The sequence below is a fragment of the Mobula hypostoma genome, chromosome 11 (genome assembly GCF_963921235.1).
Source record: "Mobula hypostoma chromosome 11, sMobHyp1.1, whole genome shotgun sequence".
NCBI lineage: Eukaryota > Metazoa > Chordata > Chondrichthyes > Myliobatiformes > Myliobatidae > Mobula > Mobula hypostoma.
This window is the reverse complement of record NC_086107.1, coordinates 437,202-455,615: the sequence shown is the minus strand read 5'-3', so window position 1 is coordinate 455,615 and position 18,414 is coordinate 437,202. Positions and strand designations below refer to the sequence as shown.

Here is an 18,414-nt window from a genome sequence, read left to right as displayed (position 1 = left end):
TAAGTTACCAAATGTTCATGTACATCCATTCCCTGTGCAATTGTAACCCTCTCACCATAGGCTTCTAATCAATTAGCTATTACTGTGAATGTAAACTAATGTAGGCAGAAGAGATTAGTTTAGTTCAACATTTAATTACTAGTTTAATTAATTTGGAACAAAATCATGGGCTGAAGGGCCAGTTCCTGCGGGGTATTCTGTGAATCCTTTTTCAGTCTAACAACTGCCTTTTGAAGATCCAGATATTGTGCCTCCAGACACTGTCCCTTGCAATGTTTCACACCAACTGACAGAGCAGACAGGAATACGTTTTGTCTCCCCTGGAACTCAGCCCTTTCACCAGTACAGCGGGCGGCTTTAGAGTATGGGGCTATAATGTCCAGAGTTGAACACAAAATCAGAAGGGCAGTACAGTAGCACAGCCGCTAAAGCAACTCTTTACAGTGTCAGCTGTAAGAGCGGGGTTTGATTCTCACCACTGTCTGTAAGGGGTTTGTATGTTCTCCCCGTGATCTCATGGGTTTCCTCGGGGTGCTCCAATTGCCTCTCACATTCCAAAGATGTAGCAGGTATGGATTAGGGTTAGTGAGTTGTGGACATGCTACACTGGTGTTGGAAGCATGGCGACAACTGCAGGCACTCAGCGCAATTCTCACTTTTATTTGATGCAAATGATGCATTGTACTGTATACTTCGATATTTCAATGCTCATGTGACAAATCTTTCTTTCTCTAAACCTATTGTCCAAAAAGAGAATGTTGCCTGCTGAAACACACTGGACAGAACAAAACTGATGGTATCACAAATATTATTATGTGCCTAGAACTGAACATATCACACATGGCCGAGGACAGCCTATAAGCAGAAAATGACAAAGAACCTGGGATGTATGGACTGTGCTGAATGAACTGACTTACCAGTACATGCTCTGATATGGAAGCATTTGCAACAGACGTTGTGAAAACATTATCAGCAGTTCCAGTCATACTCGCCACTGTCACCGTTGTCACCTCTGCAACACAGGAACCAAGGGTGTCAAAAACTAGAGATGTGCTTGATTAAACATAGCAGACTGTGCAGGTGTCTCCATTGACTCTTATCAATTATTCTCATTACTCTATAGAAATGATCTATAAAGATGCATCTCAGCATGACACAGGAACTGCTCTGCACTTGACTGCAAGAAACTTGTGCTGAATTACTGAACTGTGTCTACAACTACGGAGAGTTGTGGACACACCTCAACACATCATGAAAACCCTCTATGGGCACAAGGGATTCTGCAGATACTGGAAATCCTGATGAATACACAGTAAATGCTGGAGGAACTCAGCAGGTCGGGCAATATCATGGAAAGAAGTGTACAATCAATGTTGGAGGAACTCAGCAGGCCAGGCAACATGTACAGAAAAAAGTACAGTTGACGTCTCAGCCCAAAATGTTGACTGTACTCTTGTCCATAGATGCTGCTTGGCCTGCTGGGTTCCTCCAACATTTTGTGTGTGTTGCTTAGATTGTCAGCATCTGCAGATTTTCTCTTGTTTGTGATACAATCAACATTTCTGGCCAGGATCCTTCATCAGGACTGGAAAGGAAGGGAAAGAGGCCAGAATAAGGTGGTGGGGAGGAAGGGGAAGGAGGACACACTAGAAGGTGATAGGTGAGACCAAGTGGATGGGGACAGAGTCCCTCCATGGACTCTGCCTACACTTCTTACTACCTCAGTAGAGTAGCCAACATAATCCAAACCCTGACCCTCCACATACTCTCTTCTCCTCCCTCCCATTGGCCAGACGATACAAAAGCCTGATACCACGTGTCACTAAGGTCAAGAATAGCTTCTACTCCACTGTTATCAGACTCTTACATGGTCCCCTGGTGCAATAAGATGGACTTCTGGCCTCGTAATCTACCTCATTATGACCTGTCACCATATGGTCTGCCTGCACTGCACCCTCTCTGTAACACTCTATTCTGCACTTAGTCATTGGTTTACCTTGTATGGGGTGTCAGGGAGGGGTAGCACCTCTGGTGGGGGAACATGTCGCGTCCTTTTCAGGGCGGTTAGTCCACCTTTGGTCCCCACCTGGCACTCAGCTCTCACCTGTGGCTCCCCGTATGCGACAGCGGCCACATCCCGGGCAATGGCTTCGACAAGTCGGCTAAACCAGGTGAGGGTAGCCGATGGGTCTCAAACCCTCGGTGAGATAGGGAGTTGTCTATCCCAGCATGTGAAGACAGACTCCGGCGGATTGAGCGGACGAGACCAATGGAAGGTCCAATGGTCAAGAAGGCCGTCTCTGCAAGCGTCATGGAACGTGTAGAGCAGGACAAGACACAGAAGACGTCCTGGTCATCCACTGCGCCTAGTCCCATCTCCAGCCGTCTAAACTCTGTCTTGCCACTGGATCCAGATGGGAATTGGGAAGAGAGAGTGAGGCTGACACTGCGCAACTCTCCCTCACTTCAATCCAAATCACATGCTAGTCTCAACACCATCATAATGGTGTCGAGGTCCTCATCGACGTCAATGATGGATGAACAACAAGAATCTCAATGCACTCGTGATGATCTGATCTGTATGAACTTTATGGATCATTGGGATCTCTTCAGAGAAAGGCATAACCTGAGCCCAAAGGGGACCAGTATCCTTGGGGCCGGTTCAACAGTGTTTAAACTAACTTGGCAGGGGGATGAGAGCTGAAGAGAGAGAGTGCTGAGGCTGAGGCAACTGGTTTACAAACAGAGGCAATGTGCAGTGAGACTCCTAGCAAGGTGAGGCTGATGAGAGGGCAAAACTGCAGTCAACAGGATAAGTTGTAATGTAAAAGTCAGGCAAAATTAAAAAGGGTGAATACAGGACTGAAGGTGTTATAAGAGGGAGGAGAAGATGGCGGCGCGATGCAGCTCACAGCAGCCACTCCGGTGGTGATATCTGTCATCTGTCAAGTAGGGTGCCGTGCACAATCCTGATTTGATGGAGACAGACGTGAGAGCACAGAGGAACATCTGGTGAAACTTCTGAAATGCCTGCTTCGCTGCTACTGCTACTGTGTGGTCCAGAATCTCTGGAGGGAAAGGCCCCGAGTCCTAGGCTTTGCTTGTTGCTGGGCGGCCGGGGCGGGGTCGAAGCGCAGAGCAGAGGATGGTGCTTGGAGAGGCTGTATTGGGGGGGCTGGTCGGAGGCTCGAAGTTTTCGGACGGACTCAGAGTCTGCTGCGGTCAGGTGCTTCCAATGGTGCTGCATCGGCAAGTTTGCGGTGCTTAGAGGTTCATGGCAGGGAGAGTTTCTCCCTCCTACCGTCTGCATGAGATGATGGGTATCGGGACTTTGAGACTTTTTTTTACCGTGCCCATGGTCTGCTCTTTATCAAATTACGGTATTGCTTTGCACTGTTGTAACTATATGTTATAATTATGTGGTTTTGTCAGTTTTAGTCTTGGTTTGTCCTGTGTTTTCTTGTGATATCACTCTGGAGGAACATTGTATCATTTTTAATGTATGCATTTCTAAATGACAATAAACGAGGACTGAGTGTTCTCATAATCTAATCTAATATTTGATTACACACAGTATACAGAATAAAGTAGCCTTAGCACAGCACGGTTACAGATTGGCATGTATGATGTTGAGGACATCACTGAATCATTGCTGAAAGAAGTTTACAACTGGGAGCTTAGTGTCCAAGGATACACATTCTATCAAAAGAACAGACAGGCAGGCAGAGGGGGTGGAGTAGCACTTTTGTTAAAAAAAAATTAAATCATTAAAAAGAGGGTTAAAAAATGTATGGTTAGAAGATGTTGAATCATTGTGGGTAGAGCTAAGGAACTGCAAGGGTAAAAAGACTCTGAAGGGAGTTATATACAGACCCCCAAACAGTAGTAAGGATGAGATCTGCAAATTACACTGGGAGATAGACAATGCATGCCAAAAGGGCAACATTACAATAGTCATGGGGTAGTTCAGTATGCAGGTAGATTGGGAAAATCAGGTTGGTGCAGGATCCCAAGAGGGGGAGTTTCTATAATATCTATGAGATGGCTTTTTAGAGCAGCTTGCGGTTGAGCCCAGTGGTGGGGGGATCAGCCATTCTGGATTTAGTGTTGTGCAATGAACCAGAATTGATTAAGGTAAAGGAACCTTTATGGGAAAGTTATCCTAATATCATCAGATTTATAGATAATTGGGCAGTTTTCCAGAGAAGGTGGGACCTGTTCCAGCGGGACAGTTTACATCTGAACTGGAAGGGGACAAATATTCTTGCAGGTAGGTTTGCTAGAGAGGCTCTAGTGGATTTAAACTAGATACAAGGAGGGAGGGGAACCAGAGTGTAAGAACAGATGTAGGGGAGAAGGAAGAAAAAGAAAATAGTAAAGTTGTTTGCACCGTTAGTAAGAAACAGAGAGTAAGAGGTGAAAAATTTCTTAAATGCATTTATTTTAATGCTACAAGCATTATAAGAAAGGTGGATGAGCTTAAAGCATGGATTGATAACCTGGAAGTATGATGTGGTAGCTATTTGTGAAACATGGTTGCAGGAGGGGTGTGATTGGCAACTAAATATTCCTGGATTTCATTGCTTCAGGTGTGATAGAATCGGAGGGACAAGAGGGGGAGGTGTTGCATTGCTTGTTAGAGAAAATATTACACTGGTGCTCTGGCAGGATAGATTAGAGGGCTCGTCTAGGGAGGCTACTTGGGTGGAATTGAGGAATGGGAAAGGTGTAGTAACACTTATAGGGGCATATTATAGACCACCTAATGGGGAGTGAGAAGTGGAGGAGCAAATTTGTAAGGAGATCGCAGATATTTGTAGTAAGCACAAGGTTGTGATTGTGGGAGATTTTAATTTTCCACACATAGACTGGGAAGCCCATACTATAAAAGGGCTGGATGGTTTGGAGTTTGTAAAATGTGTGCAGGATAGTTTTTTGCAGCAATACATAGAGGTACCAACTAGAGAAGGGGCAGCGTTGGATCTCCTGTTGGGGAATGAGATAGGTCAGGTGACAGAGGTATGTTTTGGGGAGCACTTTGGGTCCAGTGATCGCAATGCCATTAGTTTCAATATAATTATGGAGGATAGGTATGGACCCAGGCTTGAGATTTTTTACTGGAGAAAAGCTAACTTTAAGGAGAAGTGAAAGGATTTAGAAGGAGTGGATTGGGACAATTCGTTTTATGGGAAGGATGTAATAAAGAAATGGAGGTCATTTAAAGGTGAAATTTTGAGGGTACAGAATCTTATGTTCCTGTTAGGTTGAAAGGAAATGTTAAAAGTTTGAGAGAGCTATGGTTTTCAAGGGATATTGGAAACTTGGTTCGGAAAAAGAGAGATATCTGCAATAAATATAGGCAGCATGGAGTAAATGAGGTACTTGAGGAATATAAAGAATGTAAAAAGAAATTAGAAAAGCTGAAAGATATGAGGTTGCTTTGGCAAGTAAGGTGAAAATAAATCCAAAGGGTTTCTACAGTTATATTAATAGCAAAAGGATAGTGAGGGATAAAATTGGTCCCTTAGAGAATCAGAGTGGCCAGCTATGTGTGGAGCCAAAAGAGATGGGGGAGATTTTGAACAATTTCTTTTCTTCGGTATTCACTAAGGAGAAGGATATTGAATTGTGTAAGGTAAGGGAAACAGGTAGGGAAGTTATGGAAACTATGATGATTAAAGAAGAGGAAGAACTGGCGCTTTTAAGGAATATAAAAGTGGATAAGTATCTGGGTCCTGACAGGATATTCCCTGGGACCTTGAGGGAAATTAGTGTAGAAATAGCAGAGGCTCTGAAAGAAATATTTCAAATGTCATTAGAAACGGGGATAGTGCTGTCGGGTTGACGTATTGATCATGTGGTTCCATTGTTTAAAAAGGGTTCTAAGAGTAAACCTAGCAATTATTGGCTTGTGAGTTTGACGTCAGTGGTGGGTAAATTGATAGAAAGTATTCTTAGAGATGGTATATATAATTATCTGGATAGACAGGGTCTGATTAGGAACAGTCAACATGGATCTGAGTGTGGAAGGTCATGTTTGACAAATTTTATTGAATTTTTTGAAGAGGTTACTAGAAAAGTTGACGAGGGTAAAGCAGTGGATGTTGTCTATATGGACTTCAGTAAGGCCTTTAACAAGGTTCCACACGTTAGGTTAGTTAGGAAGGTTCAATCATTAAGTATTAATATTGAAGTAGTAAAATGGATTCAGCAGTAGCTGGATGGGAGACGCCAGAGAGTAGAGGTGGATAAATGTTTGTCAGATTGGAGGCCGGTGACTAGTGGTGTGCCTCAGGGATCTATACTGGGTCCAATGCTGTTTGTCATATACATTAATGATCTGGATGATAGGGTGGTAAATTGGATTAGAAAGTATGCAGATGATACTAAAATAGGTGGCCTTGTGGACAATGAAGCAGGTTTTCAAAGTTTGCAGAGAGATTTAGGCCAGTTAGAAGAGTGGGCTGAAAGATGGCAGATGGAGTTTAATGCTGATGAATGTGAGGTACTACATTTTGGTAGGACTAATCAAAATAGGACATACATGGTAAATGGCAGGGCATTGAAGAATGCAGTAGAACAGAGGGATCTAGGAATAATGGTGCATAGTTCCCTGAAGGTGGAATCTCATGTGCATAGGGTGGTGAAGAAAGCTTTTGGTATGCTGGCCTTTATAAATCAGAGCATTGAGTATACGAGTTGGGATGTAATATTGAAATTGTACAAGGCATTGATAAGGCCAAATTTGGAGTATTGTGTACAGTTCTGGTCACCGAATCATAGGAAAGATGTCAACAAAATAGAGAGAGTACAGAGAAGATTTACCAGAATGTTACCTGGGTTTCATCACCTAAGTTACAAAGAAAGGTTGAACAAGTTGGGTCTTTATTCTCTGGAACGTAGAAGGTTGAGGGGGGACTTGATAGAGGTATTTAAAATTATGAGGGGGATAGATAGAGTTGACGTGGATAAGCTTTTTCCATTGAGAGTAGGGGAGATTCAAAGAAGAGGACATGAGTTGAGAGTTAAAGGGCAAAAGTTTAGGGGTAACATGAGGGGGAACTTCTTTACTCAGAGAGTGGTAGCTATGTGGAACGAGCTTCCAGCAGAAGTGGATGAGGCAGGTTCGATGTTGTCATTTAAGGTTAAATTGGATAGCTCTACGGACAGGAAAGGAATGGAGGGTTATGGACTGAGTGCAGGTCGGTGGTTCTAGGTGAGAGTAAGCGTTTGGCACGGACCAGAAGGGCTGAGTTGGCCTGTTTCCATGCTGTAATTGTTATATGGTTATAATATGATACAATTTGCCCTGAAATTTGAGAAGGAGAAGCTAAAGTCAGATGTATCACTATTCTAGTGAAATAAAGATAATTACGGAAGAGCTGGCCAAAAGTAAAAGAACACTGGCAGGGATGACAACACAGCAACAATGACTGGAATTTCTGGAAGCAATTTGGAAGACGCAGGATATATATATCCCAAAGTGGAAGTATTCTAAAGGCAAGATAACACAATTGTGGCTAACAAGAGAAGTCAAAGCCAAAATAAACACCAAAGAAAGAGCATATAGTAAGAGAAAAAAATAGTGGGAAGTTAGAGGAACGGGAAGCTTTTAAACAGAAGGCAACTAAAAAGGCATTAAAAACAAAAAGTTGGAATACAAAGGTAATGAATACAATATTAGAGGATACCAAAGGTTTCTTCAGATACATGAAGTGTAAAAAGAGAGGTGAGGGTGAATATTGGATGACTGGAAAATGATGCAGGAGAGGTAGCAATGGGGGACAAGGAAATGGCAAACAAACTGAATAAGTATTTTGCATTAATCTTCACTGTGGAAGACACAAGCAGCATGTCAGAAGATCAAGAGTGTCAGCGAGTGAATTTGCCATTACTTGAGAGAAGGTTCTTGGGAAACTGAAAGGTCTGAAGGTAGATAAATCACCTGGACAAGACGATATACAACCCAGGGTTCTGAAAGAGGTGACTCAAGAGATTGTGGGAGCATTAGTAATGATTGTTCATGAATCATTTGAATCTGGCATTGTTCTGGAGGAATGGAAATTGCAAATGCCACTCCAGTCTTCAAGGGAGAGGAGCAGAAGAAGGAAGCCATAGGCCAGTTAGTCTGACCTCAGTGATTGGGACGACAGTGGATTTGCTTATTAAGGATGTGTTTTCATAGTACTTGGAGGCACAAGATAAAGTAGGCCATAGTCAGCATAGATTCTTTAAGGGAAATTCTTGCACGACAATTCTGTTGGAATTCTTTGAAGAAATAACAAGCAAGAAAGATAAAGGAGAATTAGTTGATGTTGTGTACTTGGATTTTCAGAAGGCATCTGACAAGGTGCCACACATGAGGCTGCTTAACAAGTTAAGAGCCCATGGTATTACAGGAAAGATACTAGCATAGAGAGTCCTGACGAAGGGTCTCAGCCCGAAACGTCCACTGTAGAGATGCTGCCTGGCCTGCTGCGTTCACCAGCAAATTTGATGTGTGTAGCATGGATAAAGCAGTGATTGACTGGCAGGAAACAAAGAGTGGGAATCAAGGGAGCCTATCTTGATTGGCTGCTGGTGACGAGTGGCGTTCCACAAGGGTCTGTGTTGGGACTGATTCTTTTTAAGGTAATTTTAAGGAAATAGAGAGGCTCCTGAAGGACTCAGACAGATTGGGAGAATGGGCAAAGAAGTGGTAGGTGGAATAGTGTCAGGAAGTGTACAGTCGTACTTTGGTAGAAAAAATAAAAAGGTAAACTACTTTCTGAATGAAGAGTAAATTCAAAAATCTGAGGTGCAAAGCAACTGGAATCTTCTTACAGGATTCTCTAAAGGTTAATTTTCAGGTTGGGTCTGTGGTGAGGAAGGTAAATGCAACGTTAGCGTTTATCTAAGATGACTAGAATATAAAAACTAGGATGTAATGGTGAGACTTTATAAAGCACTAGAGATGCCTCACTTGGATATTGTGAGCAGTTTTGGGCCCCTTATCTTAGAAAGGATGTGCTGAAACTGGAGAGGGTTCAAGAAAATCATTTTATGTTTTCACACTGTACTGTGGCTGTAAAAGAAATTTCATGACCATTAAGTCAGTGATAACAAACCCAATTCTGACTCATTAATCTAATGTGAGTGGGGTACGATTTAAATGAGATCCAGCGAGTGGTGGGCATATGGCACAAGTTGTCAAAAAAAGCAGTAGAGACAGGCACAAATTACACATTTATGGATTGGCAAGGTAAAGGGATATTTACAAATGTGGGGAAAAGGGATTAGCTCAAGTAGTCAGCATTGACGAGTTGGGCCAAAAGGCCTGTTTCCATGCAGTACAACTCTATAACTAGGTTATGAGTGGAACCAGAGACAGATGGTAGGCAGATGGAAGACTGGAATCAGGTGGGGAAACGGGGAGCAAGGGGGTTGTGTGCTAATGATAAAGGAAGTAGGGGAGGAAAAGGAAGGGGGTGTCCTATTTTCCAATCGCCCTCCCCCTGTCTCATCGCCAACCACCTCCCTCGCCGACCGGGCCGCCATCCACCCGACTCCCGCCATCGCTCGGCGAGTAACGGCCCGAGTGCCGGGAGCTTCGGCCGAAGCGCTTCGGGCCGGCTCGGCTCGGCTCGGCTCCCGCTGGCGGCGCCGGACAATCTCAACATATTTTTATTTATTGTTTTGTGAGGCGTGGGCCTAACATCCCGGCCGCTGCGTGATTTTAAGCAGCCTCTGGCACTGCTCCCAACACCTCCCGGACACACTCGCCTGCGAAGCCAGCCTCGTCGGAGCTCGGCAGCTGCTCGGCCATGTCGATCTGCTCTTCCCCCATCACCGAAACCTCCGTCACTTCAGGCGACTCCATGCCGAGCCCCTTCGCTTCCATCGTCCCTTCGGCGAGCGCCGCCGAATTCACTCGAGTGCTGCCGAATCCTCCCGCCGACCCGAGCTCCACCGAATTCACTCGAGTGCTGCGAATCCTCCCGCACACCCGAGCGCGGCCAAGTCCCACAGCCGAGCCGAACACTACCGAGTCCTCTCGCATACCCGAGCGCTGCCGAATTCAGCCGAGTCCTCCCACCGACCCGAGCATTGTCCAGTCCTCCCGTCGACCTGAGCGCTGCCGAGTCCTCCGGCCGACCCGAGCAGCGCCGAAGGCAAAGAAGAGAAAATCTGCAGATGTATGAAATCCTAGCAAAACACACAAAACGCTGGGCGGAGCTTAATTCCCGTGTTCCGCAAACTTTTGTTCAACTTTTAGAACTACTGTATTACCTTTGATTCAGCAATCACGGGGGGTTTGTGCATGGCGCAGGGTGATTTGGGAGCAATCGGGAGGCTTCGTGTTTCGGTGGGATTTTATTCGCCTAGTTTTTTTAGATAAACTGCACCATGTTATGTCAACAGTTGTTGCAAAAAATCACATTTGGTATTTACTGACAGAAGTACCAGCATTTCCTTTGAAATCGTGCCATTTAAAGCGCCCGCCTGATGGGTCCTGTGATCAGCGAGCCCGCTATTTAGAGCAACACACGGAATCTTTCACCCAGGAGCCAAAGTTCCGCGCGCGGCGGGAATGCTCTTTTATACAAATGTTTTATGGAAGGGCTGCTCAGTTTTCAGACCATGTAAAAATTTCCTGCTCAGAAGAAATTTTACGCGCAGGTGTGTTAAAAAAAATTCAGCGGGTACATTGCGTGGAACCGATTGAGGATGAGCACAGAAACACTCAGCTCTGCGGAAGGAGAAACGGAGACAATGATTCTGCTCCAGCATCTCACAAAAGGCAGGAATCGATTGATTCTCCAGAATGGAGGAAGGAAACTCGTGCTGGATCAGATTGGCTTCGCTTTCCGTGCTCTATTTGCTGAGAGGAAGGAACAGGTGTACTTTATACTTTATTGTCGCCAAACAATTGATACTAGAATGTACAGTCATCATAGCGATATTTGATTCTGCGCTTCCCACTCCCTGAATTACAAATCGACAGTAAATATTAAAAATTTAAATTATGAACATAAATAGAAAATAGAAAAATGGGAAGTAAGGTAGTGCATAAAAACCGAGAGGCAGGTCCGGATATTTGGAGGGTACGGCCCAGATCCGGGTCAGGATCTGTTCACCAGTCTTATCACAGTTGGAAAGAAGCTGTACCCAAATCTGGCTGTACGAGTCTTGCAAGGTTTCCAGATTTATCTATCAGTGGTGAAAATAAGATGGAAAGGCATGTTGTGAGGAAACTGTAAATCTGTAATGAGCTACAGAGAGGCTGAGTGGGCAAAGCCCGGTGAATGTGGGAGATATGTGACGGTACGTTTCAGTAAGAGAAATCAAAAGGTGGAGATTATCTAAATTAGGAATCTGAAAGTGGGTGAAACAGGGAGTCTCCCAGGACAGAATGTCGCTGATGTACACTGACGTGCCCTCTTCTCATTACTACCACCGGGGAGGAGATACAGAAGCCTGAAAGCACACCATTAAAGACAGGTGCATGGATAGGAAAGGTTAAGGGTGAAATACAGACAAGCAGGGCAAGGAAATAGGTTGGGATGGATCACTGGGCTGACGAGCCTGTTTCTGTGTTGTATTACTCTGTGGCATTGTGTCCAGGATACAATATACCTTGCCAACGGACCAGACCTGCTCCTCGGTCATCTCTGATGCTGACATACATTCCAACGTGTCAACAGCCTCCAGGCAGCATCCCAGGAAGAGTCCTCAGCTGTTTACGGACATTTTTAATCTCCCCCTCTCCCACGTAGATTACAGAAGGTAGAGCACTGGATGTAGTACATATGGATTTGATATGGTTCCCCATGTAAGGCTCATTCAGAAAGTAAGGAGGCATGGGATCCAAGGAGACCTTGCTTTTTGGATCCAGAACTGGCTTGCTCACAGAAGGCAAAGAGTGGTTGTAGCAGGTTCATATTCTGCATGGAGGTCGGTGACCAGTGGTGTGTCTCAGGGATCTGTTCTGGGACCCTTTCTCTCTGTGATATTTATAAATGACCTGGATGAAGAAGTGGAGGGATGGGTTAGTAAATTTGCTGATGACACAAAGATTGGAGGTGTTGTGGATAGTATGGAGGGCTGTCAGAAGTTACAGCGGGACATTGATAGGATGCAAAACTGAGCTGAGAAGTGACAGATGGAGTTCAACCCAGATAAGTGTGAAGTGGTTCATTTTGGTAGGTCAAATATGATGGCAGAATATAGTATTAATGGTAAGACTCTTGGCAGTGTGGAAGATCAGAGGGATCTTGGGGTCCGAGTCCATAGGACACTCAAAGCTGCTGCACAGGTTGACTCTGTGGTTAGGAAAGCATACGGTGTATTGGCCTTCATCAATCGTGGGATTGAGTTTAAGAGTCGAGAGGTAATGTTGCAGCTATATAGGACCCTGGTCAGACCCCACTTGGAGTACTGTGCTCAGTTCTGGTTGCCTCACTATAGGAAGGACGTGGAAACCATAGAAAGGGTGCAGAGGAGATTTACAAAGATGTTGCCTGGATTGGGGAGCATGCCTTATGAGAATAGGTTGAGTGAACTCGGCCTTTTCTCCTTGGAGCGACGGAGGATGAGAGGTGACCTGGTAGAGGTGTATAAGATGATGAGAGGCATTGATCATGTGGATAGTCAGAGGCTTTTTCCCAGGGCTGAAATGGCTAGAATGGGAGGGCACAGTTTTAAGGTGCTTGGAAGTAGGTATAGAGGAGATGTCAGGAGTAAGTTTTTTCCACAGAGAATGGTTGGTATGTGGAATGCACTGCCAGTGACGGTGGTGGAGGTAGATACAATAGGGCCTTTTAAGAGACTCTTAGGTACATGGAGCTTTGAAAAATAGAGGGCTATGCCGTGGGGAAATTCTAGGCAGTTTCTAGAGTAATGATGGTTGGCACATCATTATGGGCTGAAGGGCCTGTAATGCTCTGTAGATTTCTATGTTCTGTGTGTAGTGCCGTCCTGTTTCAAATCATCCATCATTGTCCCTGTACCGAAGAAAACCAAGGTAACATGTCTGAACGGCTGGCGCCCTGTCGCACTCACCTCAATAATAAGCAGATGCTTCGAGAGGCTGGTTAAAGATTACATCTGCAGCTTGCTACCACCCACACTGGACCCCTACAATTCACCTACCAACAGAACCAGTTTTCCACAGCACTATACACCGTCCTCACTCACCTGGAGACGAGGGATGCATACGTTAGAATGCTGTCCCTGGACTACAGTTCAGCATTCAACACCATAATTCCCTCCAGACTTCCCAGGAAGCTCAGAGACCTCGGCCTGCACCCCACCTTGTGCAGCTGGATCCTAGACTTCCTATCAGATCGCTGACAGGTGGTAAGGATGGGCTCCCTCACCTCTGCTCCTCTGACCTTCAACACAGGTGCCCCTAGGGTTGTGCCCTGAGTCCCCCCCCCCACTCCCTTTACACCCACGACTGTGCTGCCACACACAGCTCCATCTGCCGATCAAATTCACAAATGACACGACTTTCATCGGCCTTATTTCTAGCAGTGATGAGACAGCCCACAGAGGAGAGGTTAACACCCTGACACAGTGTTGCCAAGATAACAACCTCTCCCTCAATGTCCAAAAACAAAAGAGCTGATCGTGAATCACAGGAAGAATGGAGACAGGCTCGGCCCGATCAACATCAACGGGACTGCAGTTGAGAGGGAGAGTAGGTTCAAGTTCCTCAGGACACACATCACCAGTGATCTCACCTGGACTGTACACACCGGCTTTGTGGCAAGAAAAACACCACAGTGTCTCTTCCACCTTAGGTGACTGAAGATTTTCGGCATGGGCCCCCAGATGCTCAAGACCTTCTCCAGGAGCACCATTGAGAGCATCCTGACTGGCTGTATCACTGCCTGGTACGGGAACTGCACCAACCTTGATCGCTGGGCACTGCAGAGAGTGGTACGGACAGCTCAGTGCATCTGTGGATGTGAACTTCCCTCCATTGAGGACATTTACAGCAGCAGGTGCAGAAAGAAGGCCTGGAAGATCAGCAGGGACACCAGTCACCCCAACCATAAACTGTTATAGCTGCTTCTGTCTGGCAAACAGTACCACAGCATCAAAGCCAGGACCAACAGGCTACGGGACAGCTTCTTTCTACAACTCACATCTGTATATTGTGACAGAGTTATAATGCAAAGATTTTTACTCCCTCACATCATGGGATTGGTATAAGATTTAAATAAATTCAATTTGATTCAGTTCAGAGAGATGACTGCATCCACCGGTCATCAGAAAGAATCACTAGAATCTCTTCTCATTACTACCATCAGGGATGATACAGGAGCCTGAACATTCTCTTTCAATTCTTCAGGCACATCTTGAAGAAGGGTCTTGGCTGGAAATGTCATCTATTTAGTCTATTCCAGTAGAGCAGGGGCTTAGCCCACATCCTTGCCGTCCTCCTGTGCTGATGAAGATTGTGGAGGAGATGTTTTTGCCAATCTAACTGACTGGGGTCTACAAGTGAGGAAATCCAGGAGCCAATTGCACAAAGGGGTATTGAGGCCCAGGTCTAGGAGTTTACTGATTAGTTTTGAGGGGATGATGGTGTTAAATGCTGAGCTGTAATCAATAAAGAGCATCATGATACATCTTTGCTGTCCTGAGGTTCCAGTGTTGTGTGAAGAGCCAATGAGATAGCACCTCCTGTAGCTCTGTTGCTTTGGGAGGTGAATTGGAGTGGATCCAAGTCACCGCTCAGACAGGAGCTGATAGGCTTCAACACCAGCCTCTCAAAACACATCACTCTGGATGTAAGTGCCACTAGGTGATAGTCATTTAGACAGGTTACCATGCTCTTCTTGGGCACTGGTACGATTGAAGCCTGCTTGAAGCAGATGGTTACTATACACTGCTGGAGCAAAATTTTGAAGATTTCTGTGAACACATCTTCCAGTTGGTCAGCACAAGTCTTCAGTACTCAGCCAGATACTCCGTCTGGACCGAATGCTTTCCTTGGATTCACTCTTGAAGGCAGCCTGCACATCAACTTCAGATACTGAGACCAAAGGATCATCAGGAAACATGGGGGTGCACGATGGTTCCTCCCTGTCCTGGTGGTCAAAGCAAGCATAGAAGGCATTGAGCTCATCTGGAAGTGAAGCTCTCTGTTCCCTAAGTCACAAGATTTAGCTTTGTAGGCGGTTATGGCATTCAAACCCTGCCATAGCTGTCAAGCATCCCTCGTTGATTCCAGTCTTGTGCAGAATCTCCACTTCGCCCGTGAGATGGCTTTCTGGAGATCATATCTGCACCTCCAGACTTGAATGCCTCTGATCTGGCTCTCAGCAGATGCTGGATTTCATTGTTCATGCAGGGCTTCTGATTGGGGAAAGACCTGAAGGATTTTGTGGGGATACACTCAGCCACAGCTGTTTAAATAAAGTCTGTAAAAACCCTGATGTAGTCACTCAGGTCCTCAGATGAGTTCTTGAACACGGCCCAGTCCACTGACTCAAGGCAATCCTGTAACCGGTTCTCAGCCTCCTACGACCATCACTTGGTTGTCTTGATCTCTGGAGCCTTGCTCTGTAGGCGCTGTCTGTATGCAGGTCGCAGGAGTACAACCAAATGATCCGACTGGCCAAAATGCCGTCTGGGGAAGAAACGGTACCAGCAGAGTTTTGAACGGTTCGTGAACCCATGGACATAGCCCAGCATTGCCCTGTTTATTTATCTGTGTAATTTAAAGTCTCTGTGCTGTACTGCTGCTTCAGAACGACAATTTTCACAACGTCAGTGATTCTGATTCAGCTTGTGTTGCGGACAGTGTGGTCGCAACACGTGGTAGTGAATACAACAACCAGTGTAAAACAGCAGAATGTAGTGCAGTCTGAAGTCATTTAACAGGAAATCCGAAGAGACAAAGGTTATAGGGAGAAGGCAAGAGAATGGGATTGAAAGGAAAAATAAATCAGCTTTGACAAATAGCAGAGCAGTTTCGATGGGCTGAATGGCCTACTTCTGCTCTGATTTCTTATAGACAAAACAGAGAGAGATAGAGTTCAAGTTCAGATTATTGTCATTCAACTGCATACATGTATATCGTCAAATGAAACAATGTTCCTCTGGATCAAGGTGCACAACACAGTAGAATATAACTCACACACACAACACACAAAGTCATATTTCCACAAACAAATTAACAAATAATAAGGTGCATTTACAACACAAGATCAATAGTAAACAGTAAAATGGTACTGATGCTTCATACGTGATGAGACCGGGGTGGTGGCCAGGAGTTCAGCAGCCTCACAGCCTGGGGGAAGAAGTTGTTTGTCATCCTAACAGTTCTTGTCTGAATGCTACGGTACATCCTGACTGATGGTGGGGGGGGGGGGGGTCAAAGAAATTGTTGGACGGATGGGCGGGATTATTAACAATGCCAAGGGCCTTGCGTACCCAGCGCTCCTGATGGGTATCTCTGAAGGCTGGAAGAGAAACCCCGATGATCTCAGCAGTTCTCTCAGTCCTTCAAAAATGTAGGAGTAGAATTAGGCCATTTCGCCACCTGCAGTCAGACGCCTTGCAATTTTCGTACCAGTCAGAGATGCTGGTCAGGATTTTCTTAATGGTGCTTCTGTAGAATGTGGTGGCACTACTGGGGAGGGTGTGTTACAGAGGTAAGTCGTTCAGAATCTGACAGCAGTGAGGATTACGCTTGACGTTCTAGTCCAAGAAATACATAAAATACAGGGAGTTGAGAAGGCAAATTCCACTTTGGTGTTTATTACTCAAGGAGGGAAGTTTAACAACAGGGAAGTTGTACGTCTGGGATACTGCTCACAGCTGTGTCCCATTACCTAAAGAATAGAGTATTACTGAAGTCAGTCCGGAGGGGATTCACCGTGTCTTCTGAAGATGCACACTCAACATTTTAGGAATAGCTTCTTTCCTTCTGCCATCACAATTCTGAATGGACAATGACCTCAGTATTTTTCTCTCTCTTTCTGTACTACTTATATATGGAGGGGATCATAAACTTTAAATTCTCTGGTGGACCTGTCCTGGGCCCAGCGTGTATCTGCAATTACAAAGAAAGCACCACAGTGCCTCTACTTCCTCGGTAGTTTGTGTAGATTTGACATGACATCCAAAACCCTGACAAACTTCTGTAGCTGTGTGGTAGAGAGTATATCAACTGGTTGCATAACAGCCTGGTATGGAAACACCAATACCTTTGAATGGAAAATCCTACAAAAAGTAGTGGATGTGGTCCAGTCCATTGCCGTTAAACCCCCACCACTGAGCACAGCTACACGGAGTCCTGACACGGGAAAGCAGCATCCATCATCAGGGAGCCCACCACCCAGGCCATGCTCTCTTCTCACTGCTGCCATAGGGAAGAAGGTACAGGAGCCTCAGGACCCCCAACACAGACACTTAGAAGTCCAGGGAGGAGGAGGAAGTGTTTGGCCTCCTAATGAGTATAAGTCCCTAGGGCCCAATGTGATTTACCCCAGACTATTGAAGGAGACAGAGATGAAGTTGCTGGGGCCTTGACCAGTATTTTCATGTCTTTTCTAGGCACAGGCGAGGTCCTGGCGGACTGGCGAGTGGCTAATATTGTACCTCTGTTTGAGAAGGGAACATCCTGGAGACTATAAACCAGTGAGTCTCAGGTCAATTGTGGAAAACATTCTTCAGGATGGGATATATGAGCATTTGGAAACCCATGGCCTAATTAGGGAGAGTCAGCATAGCTTTGTGTGGGGCAGGTAGTGTCTTACCACCTCAATTGAGTTTTTTGACAAAATGACGAGAGATTGATGAAGATAGAGCAGTGGATGTTGCCTGCTTCAATTTAGTAAGGCGTTCATCTAAGTCCTCATGGGAGGCTAATCCAGAAGATTAAGATGCATGGGGTCCATCCCTCTTCACACAGCTGATGTGTCCACGGCAAATTTTTTTAGCCAGAGGGTGGTGAATCTATGGAATTTGTTGCCACAGGCAGCAGTGGAGGCCAAGTCATTGGGTGTATTTAAGGCAGAGATTGATAGGTATCTGAGTAGCCAGGGCATCAAAGGTTATGGTGAGAAGGCGGGGGAGTGGGACTAAATGGGAGAAAATGGATCAGCTCGTGATAAAATGGCAGAGCAGACTCGATGGGCCGAATGGCCGACTTCTGCTCCTTTGTCTTATAGTCTTATGGACTTATGGTTAATGGGAGGGTTACAAGGCATAAAGAAGGTTGGAAACCTTTGTTCTAAACCTTTCCTTTTTATGTACCTGTCCAGGTGAAATGTTAATGCATCAAATTCTCTGGTAGCTCTCTCCATATACCCATCACCCTCTGGTGATATATAAAAAAAACAGAATAGTTCAGCAATGATTGTATGGAAAGACGGAACAGAATTGAGAACCTAATTGTCTTCTTGTTGTTATGAC

The 18,414-nt window shown here is 45.3% G+C and overlaps 1 protein-coding gene across 2 annotated transcripts in view; it reads right to left on the bottom strand.

Annotated features, from left to right (window-relative positions):
* LOC134353538 (deformed epidermal autoregulatory factor 1 homolog) overlaps positions 1-10,005 on the bottom strand; it is a 113,422-nt gene extending 103,417 nt beyond the window's left edge. For both annotated transcript variants that reach the window (XR_010019635.1, XM_063061541.1), the window contains exons 1-2: positions 9,763-10,005; positions 918-1,012 (exon numbers count right to left, since the gene is read on the bottom strand). Coding sequence is in view for 1 of the 2 variants with exons in the window: in XM_063061541.1 (XP_062917611.1) it covers positions 918-1,012; positions 9,763-9,880 (213 nt within the window). In the remaining variant the exon portion in view is untranslated. The remainder of the gene's footprint in view (positions 1-917; positions 1,013-9,762) is intronic.
* Positions 10,006-18,414: the final 8,409 nt, after the last annotated feature.